This window comes from Zingiber officinale, chromosome 3A (assembly GCF_018446385.1).
Source record: "Zingiber officinale cultivar Zhangliang chromosome 3A, Zo_v1.1, whole genome shotgun sequence".
Taxonomy (NCBI): domain Eukaryota; kingdom Viridiplantae; phylum Streptophyta; class Magnoliopsida; order Zingiberales; family Zingiberaceae; genus Zingiber; species Zingiber officinale.
The window spans coordinates 6,444,773-6,452,714 of record NC_055990.1 but is presented as its reverse complement, the minus strand read 5'-3'; the positions used below and the strand labels follow the sequence as shown (position 1 = coordinate 6,452,714).

The window sequence follows — 7,942 nt, the reverse complement described above, 5'->3', positions numbered from 1 at the left end:
CGATCGAACCTAAGTTTTGATAATGGCAAAGGATTCAAAGTTAAGGTGCTTTGTTATCTGACAGCTTTTGCTGAGTGTTTCAGGAAAGTCCTAACTGCGGTTAGGCAAGGTAAAACCCTAGGGGGTGGTAACCCTAGGTCATAGGGGGTGGTAACCCTATGCGGAAAGTCTTGGCAGGTCGATGGCTTCAGACAAAAGTCCTAGGGGGTGGTAACCCTAGGTGGAAAGTCACAGTGTCGCGAACGGTGAAAGTCTGACTGGCGGTGAGCGGATGTTCGTGAGAAAGTCCGGAAGCATCAGTCGAGAGCAAAAGTCCGGTCGATCGGAGGATCGTCTTGCATGATAAATCTCACGAGTGGAGTAGGTGAGGACGCGTTCCCGTGAGGGAACAGTGGGCGTCGGGTCGACCTAGGGTTCCGGTGGAAACCCGGCTCGGATAGTCAGGAGACTATCATTATCACTTCTATTATGTTTCTGTGCTAACTTTGTTTTGCGGTATGTGTTTGGGACTAACACATTTTGCGGGAACAAAGAAGCAAGTTACAACTCGGATGAGCGGTGTCGAGGCGCCTCCATGGAGCTTGGGGGCGCCTTCGACCGGAAAGAGTCTATCCATTCGCCTGAGTTCAGGCACCTTGGACCGGAGGTTGAAGGCGCCTTGGATAGGGTGAAGGCGCCTTGAACCAGATAGAGTTCGACCAGGTCCGTGCTGATCCACGCGGGTGACTCGGCTCGTTCAAGGCGCCTTGGTGAACAGTATAAGGCGCCTTGAACCCCCTTTATAAGGGGTCTCGACCAGCAGCTTCAAATATCTTCTTCCAAGTGAACTATCTGCTACAAGCTGCCTACGAGACGATCCCGAAGTGCTGCAACGATACCCCGACAACCCGGAGCTTCAGATTTAGTCCTTTGTTGTCGGTATAATCTTTTACTGCTTTGAATTGTAATTAGTTTGTAATAGTTTTTACGAGCTTATAGTTGTTGCCCACGGAAAGCGATCAAGGATCACGGGCCTTCGAGTAGGAGTCGATCAAGGCTCCGAACGAAGTAAATCCTCCTGTCTCTGTGTGCTTGCTTTCTTATTTTCCGCTGCATTTTAATTACTCGAGTGTTTTTCGAAAAACGAAATAGCCGCGAGCGCTATTCACCCCCCCCCCCTCCCCTCTAGCGCGTCTCGATCCAACATTAACAACCTCCCCGATTGTAACCAAGTCAAAACCTGGTGCCTCATTTTCTGTTCTGATCTTAGTTTATTGCTTTGATTATTTTACAAGTATCAGTTTAAGAGTTCGAGAAGGGTTGGTTTGTGTTTTGATTTTTGCAGGGCTATTCAACCCCCCCTTCTAGCCGGCCGCCTAACGGTCCTACAATGTATTCGTTGGCTTTATGCAGCATGTGGTCGTAGTCCCGAGGCGACTTCCGGATGAGCGATCGGAAGAAATCACCGTCCACGAGCCCTTGCGTGAACGCATTCACCATTGTTTCCGAGGTGACCGTTGGAATGTCCATGGCTACCTGGTTGAAGCTCTGAATGTACGCTCGGAGTGGCTCCCTCGCGCCTTGCTTGACGGCAAACAAGCTAACACTTGTCTTCTGGTGGCGCCTACTGCTAACAAAATGATGGAGGAACGCCGTCCGGAATTCCTTGAAACTGGTGATTGAGCCGTCCGGCAGTCTTCGAAACCACCGATGTGTCGATCCCGAAACCGTTGTGAGGAACACTCGGCATTTTACACCATCTGTGTACTGATGCAGAGTGGCGGTACTGTCGAATTTACCCATGTGGTCGTCTGGGTCGGTCGTCCCGTTGTACTCCCCGATCGCAGGTGGCACATAATGTCTCAGCAGTGGTTCGCGAAGAATGGCATCTGAGAACTGCTGATTGGTCCGCTCGGGCGATGCATCCAATCGGTGCGCCTTTCCTTTTCTGACGTCCCGGATGGGTGCCTCGTCTGATGAGGATCCCTTGTCTTGATTGGCTTGCGCCACCTCCGAGGGCGTCTGGAATAGAGCCCGATGAAAAGGTATTGGGGCGGGTGGCGCACCCATCTGTGTGTCGGTCGGCCCCTTGTTTTGTCCCCATATTGAGAGTTGCTCCTGCCGGTCTTCGGGTAGCGCTCTTCCACCCGAAGTTGATGTTGCCTGCTGCATTGCCCGCTCGGTTTGAGCTTTCTGCTGCTGCTCCACAATCTTCGCCGCTCGCGCTTGGACGAGTGCTTCAAGTTCTTCAGGAGAGAGCGTTACCAAAAGTTGACGTCCAGCTTCTTCCATCTTCTTGGCTCGGATTCAGGTGCATTCTCACAGATGGCGCCAATTTGATCCTGTCCGAGCGCTGAGTCGACGGACGCTAGGGACGTGGCACGCTCCGCTATCTCCGACTGGTGGTGTAGCTCTCCGACGATCCTACAAAGAAATCGAGCCGGGAGGAGTTCCCCGGCGACGACCCTCCGACGCTCAAGTCAGGCAACGAACGAGGCAGAGTAACGTGGCTACAGTAAATAGTTGTGCATACCTTCGTCGACGTCTGGGGTCTTTATATCGGACCCCGGGGAAGCGCGGGCACGTTTCCCAATGCGTGCACGCTTCCCCAAACATACCTTAACAAGCCCGTGTCAGAAAAGTACCTCTGGCGTCATTCCGCAATCGTCCGAGCATATCCCGGATGTGACGGTGGAAGCTTCCACCGTACGATTCTGTGTACGGCTCGGCCACCAACTCTGTTGCTTGTCGGTGGCAGATGTCTCGAGGATGATACTATCCCGTCTCCTTTGTCCTCTCGCGTTTCTTGTCTGTTCCAGGGCCGAGCGGATCGGCCGCTCGGCAAGCATATTACTCCTACATCGGTCATATGCTCGGCTAAGACTGCTCCTACTTGTGTTGCCTCGCGCACCGGCCGCACGGTGAGCCCGCTCGACCCTTGAAACCTTTTTTTCTTGAGCATCGGCAATCCGACCCCTAGTCAGGTTGCACTACATTCGGTTCGAAGAATTCCCGGCCGGTCGGCCTGCAGGGCTCTGTCAGTAGGCCTGCTCCGTCCGGTCGGCCAGTCTCTGGGCTGACTATCTTGACCTTTGACCTCCACGTGCCGTTGACCCCCCGCTGACGAGGATCCCCCGTCCTTATCACCAGATCACCAAGTTTTCAATGAAGCCATGTTTTCAATCTGATAGGCGAGTTTGGTTTAAGTTTAATCAAGGATGACTAGGTAAGAATGATATGTGAACATTAAATTAAATGTATCACATGCTCATGTAGTATAACTTTCTGGTAAGGATGTAAATGAACCAAACAGTTCGCGAGTTATTCGAAGCTCGGTTCGATAAAAATTTCGTTCGAGTTTGTTCGTTTATCTTATCGAACCGAGCTCAAGCTCGATTTCGAGCTCGATAGTTTTATCGAGCCGAGCTCGAACTTAAGGATATTCGGCTCGTGAGCTCGCGAACATGTTCGTTTGTAAGCTCACGAGTTAAAAAACGAGCCTTAAATCGAGCCAAAAAATGAGCTCTAAAACGAGCTAAAATGAGTTTTAAAACGAGCTTTAAAATGAGCTCTAAAACGAGTTAAAAATGAATTTTAAAACGAACTTTAAAATGAGCCAAAAAAAATGAGCTCGAAAACGAACCCGAGCTCGCTTAACGAATTAGGCTCGTTAACTATGATAATCGAGCTAATAACGAGTCGAGTTCGAACTGTTCGCGAACTTGATAATTCTAAATCGAGCCGAGCTCGAGCCTTGTAAAAAAAGCTCGATTCGAGTTCGAGCTGAGCTCGAGCCCGAATATAACTTAAACGAACCGAGCTCGAGCCTAATACTATTCGACTCGGTTCAGCTCATTTACATTCTTACTTTCTAGTATAAAGGGGTTGTCACTTTAGCTGCGTATTGAATGTATTTATCACCTCCACTGGGCTGTTATTTCCTTTTCTGGTCATGTGATTTAAATGGATAAACAATTAACTCAATCTTGTAAATGGCCAATGAGATTTTCTGTTGTCTTTTGCTCTCAGATGTTTTATTGCTGAACTTTTCTTGCAGAGACAACTACTATTTGAGTTATCCCAGCTACTGGCATATTGGCGAGGGCAATATGACGCTTGTCAGTGCCTAGAAAAGGTACACCTTTAGGAATCCATCCAAGTTATGAAGGTTTTCCCCCATTTTATGTAATCATGAGTCGAAGGAGATCTTTAGCTAACACTCCTCTAGTCTTAGTGATGAGTAAGATCATCGAGATCATGATGCCTGAGAGTTCTCTATGAGAATATCCCCTCGTCCTAGATGAGCTTTTCACTCGATCCTTTGATTCAACCAACCATTCAAGAGACGAGCTGGATCTAAAACCCAAACTCAAGTTAAGGCATTCGAGTGCCAACAGCTTGTCACATTTAGATGTGAGTTTAGTTGAAAAACACAAAGGGGTATGTTCCTATCTAAGATCACTGGCGAACGAGCCACCGATAAACTCTCCCTGATGTTGACGAAGTCACTGACTGTAAGAAATTCTGCGGAGCTATAGAAGGGAGTCAACAAACACTACAGAGGGCTAAATCCCTTGAAGAGTATGTGAGGAGCAAAAGAGCGAGAGACATTAGAATGGAGGCCAAGGGTACCTTGATTTATCTGTCCGACGTTCAAGTCAATCTTTAATAGAAGAGAATAGAGAAGCATAGTAAAAATGAAGGAGCTTATAGTGATTTGTGAATGTGTGTGCCTTCGTCTGTGAGAACGGATGTCTTTTATAATATGAAAGAGTGGGGCGTTACATCTACAACTATAGAGAGGATGATGTACTTTTGACCGGATATCATATCATGATAAGATGGATGTCCCATCGCTATTATATATGAAGGTTACATCACTCATATTTAGTTATGTGAGAGATCTCATAGGTCACATTAAGTCAACCAAGTTATTTCAAGTGTCATGCCAATTTACATTCAATTAAACAATTTGATATTTGGGTTTGGGAGAAGCAATGGGTCAGAGAGGTCGAATGGGGATAAGCAGGGTGTCTAAACGGCAAGGCTGATCGGAGATGAGTTGAGTGTCCGGTTGGCAAGGCCAAATGGAGAGCTAGATCGGTTAGGCCGAGAGGAGCTAGATCAACGGGAGAAGCGTCGGGTTGCGCTGGGCTTGGATCGGTCGGGCTGAATAGAGAACTGGGTCAGTGTGAGAAGCGTCGGGTTGCGCTGGGCCTAGATCGGTCGGATTGAATAAGGAGCTGGATCGACCGGAGAAGCATTGGGTTGTGTTCTGCCTGGATCGACGGCCGAATGGAGAACTGAGCTGGAGTTCGACCGGAGTTGACGGGAAGTCAGATTAGAGTTGATGAGACTGTGAGAGGTGGTGGATCAAAATCACCAGTCAAATTGATGACAAGTACTAGAAAAGTGCTGGATCGGAATCAGTAGGGCTGGGAGCAATGCTGGATTGGTGGAGCCAAGAGGCAAGTCAGATCCGAGATACATAGATGTTTTTAGGTCTGGGTGAGTTAAAAAAACCATGCATGTTGGTTGAGTAGGTATTCAACAAATGCTATAGGTGTAAACATGGGACCTACAAATTTAGATTTGCTGCTCCACACAAATACTAAACCAAGGTTGTAGCACGAATTGTTACAGAATAAATAATAAATTAATGACAATAAAGAATAAAAGTGATTTTAAATTTTATACTATAGCGAATTACAGTATCACTGTGCTATGCATGAACTGAAGAACAAAATATTGATTGTGTGTGACTGGGTGCCTCATCATCTCCTCTTGTGATTGCCAGAAGAGATGGGAGACGGAGCACTCTCTGTCAAGGAGTTAGTGCGTGTCGTTGGAGTGCAAGGGTGGAGGAATGATTCCACCATCTTCGGTGCCAATAGTATCCAAGCTGGGTGCAGGAGGGGCGACGACAGCAGCATGCTGTCGGAGGAAGGCGAGATGAGCGGCTCTGCGCTCGATCTGACTATGTAACTGGAGGATGATGTCGAGGCATCCTGTGTTTGGGTGCGCAGCGTGCACCTCCGCCTCGTAGATCATGGTCGCCATGGCGACAGCGCGTTGTTCGGGGAGGAGGCCCTTCAGGATCTTCTGCATCTTACTGACCCCGAAAAGGCGGCGAGCCTTCTGGAACTTGCTGTCTTCTGACGCGGGAAAAAACGGCGCGAGCAGGCAGTCTTCCTTACATTTCTGATTCCGAAATCTGCAGGCGGCACAGGCCTTGGATCTAGAACCGTCTCTAGAATAAGAGAATTGTGGGGGCATGGAGGTTGCAGCGGTGGTGGCGTAAGCATCCACAGGGGCATCGATCATCGTTGGATACGACCAGGCGGTGACTGGCTGCGGAGCGGTGAAACCACAGTTGGATCAATTATCAATGAAGAAGAAGGGTGTACGGCAATAAATGAAATTAACATCGAAGAAAAGACGGCTACAACGGATCCAACGCACATTATCAATGAAATAAAACCAACAAATTAATATCAATGCAACATTCGATTTAACGCATTCAAGAAATGCAAAAGAATCGCAAATCAAAATGGCTTCTACCGTTCTACGAACAGGGATTAAGAGCGCATCTAAACGGAGACAACAGACAAGGATCGAAAGGAGATGCAAAGGACTATAACGGTTCCAGCAGCACCAATAATGTAATAGAAACCAAGAAATTAAATATCAATGCAACAGTGGATACGACGAATTCAAGAATCTACGGTCGGCGATTCCAGATCGCTTCTGCGAACAAGGAATCCAGCATACGAATTAATATGAAGTGGACAGAAGGTATTCAAGCAATGCAAATGATCAACGAATCCAGATCACTTCTACGAACAGAAAATAAACACAAGTCTAAACGGAGAGAAGGATCAAGATAAAGAGAGGGCGGACCTCGGCGAAGCCGCCTCGGGGTTCCCTGAGCACGATCTTGTCCAGGTCATTGACTTCGTCCTTGCAGAGCTCAAACGGCAGTGAAGGCCCTACCATGTCTTCTCACGATCGATCGAGATCGATCCCGCACCACCACATCCACCGGAACCCTAGCGGAGATCGATCCAATCGAATCCCTCGCCGCCCTTCGCTCGCTGGAAATATCAGAGTGAGGCAGCGGCACCGGCTTATTTATAGGCGAAGGCTCGGCCGTTACGAGGCGCTCGTCCCGTGGTCCCCACGCCATACGTTAATAATAAAAAATAAAATTCGAGTCTTACTTTTTTTCAATTAAATAAATGATGAAAATTCACTTTATATATATATAATTCATAGTTTTCATTTAACCTCATTAGGTTTGAAAATTTGAAAAGTTGTTCTGTAGGACAGCATCATAACTTAACGTCTCAATTTTGCTTAGAGTAAGCAATCGATTTAAACTGATGTGACCGAACTAATTACATTGAAAAAAGAATCGATCAAATTTTCTATCAACTAATTGAGCTGATTAATTTTTTTAAAAAATTGAATCGATTGAATTGATAAAATATCAATTAATTCAATATTTTTTAATAAGTTATTACGATTTATTAATATTACTATCTTCTAGAGGAAATCTAATTAGCTCTATGGTTAATCGATGATATACTATGAGACTTGCACATGAGGAATGAGAAATTAAACCCTAAATGTCCAACCAATAATTTGGATCGTCGAACTATATGATGGAGACCTTGCCCTCGAAGAGTGAGAACCTAGAAGGTTCGACCGACTTTGGCCGCCCGACTGTATACTGTAAGACTTGTCCTTGAAGAGCAGGGAGCTAAGTCTTGAAAGATTCAACTAGCACTTTGGGCCGATCGGACATATGTTGAGTGTCTCGACGTTGAGAAATGGGGAGCTGAGCCCCGTAAGTTCGACGAACTCTTGGGTCATCTAGCTCTATGCTAAGTGCCTTAGCGCTGATAAATGGGGAGTTGAGCACAGTAAGTCCGATCGATTTTTAGGTAGCTATATGCTGAGA

The 7,942-nt window shown here is 47.0% G+C and overlaps 1 protein-coding gene across 1 annotated transcript; it reads right to left on the bottom strand.

The window, feature by feature from the left end:
• Positions 1-5,811: 5,811 nt before the first annotated feature.
• LOC122053486 (LOB domain-containing protein 4-like) lies at positions 5,812-6,975 on the bottom strand. The gene is made up of 2 exons (XM_042615540.1): positions 6,880-6,975; positions 5,812-6,330 (listed from the first exon to the last, which is right to left on the bottom strand). Exons 1-2 carry the CDS (start codon positions 6,973-6,975, stop codon positions 5,812-5,814), a joined length of 615 nt encoding a protein of 204 aa, XP_042471474.1.
• Positions 6,976-7,942: the final 967 nt, after the last annotated feature.

Excerpts from the sequence above, each read along its gene's own strand:
- LOC122053486 (XM_042615540.1), bottom strand. The coding sequence starts at position 6,975 with ATGGTAGGGCCTTCACTGCCGTTTGAGCTCTGCAAGGACGAAGTCAAT. Across the intron at positions 6,331-6,879 it reads CCCGAGGCGGCTTCGCCGAG|CCAGTCACCGCCTGGTCGTA; the intron begins GTCCGCCCTCTC and ends ACCGCTCCGCAG.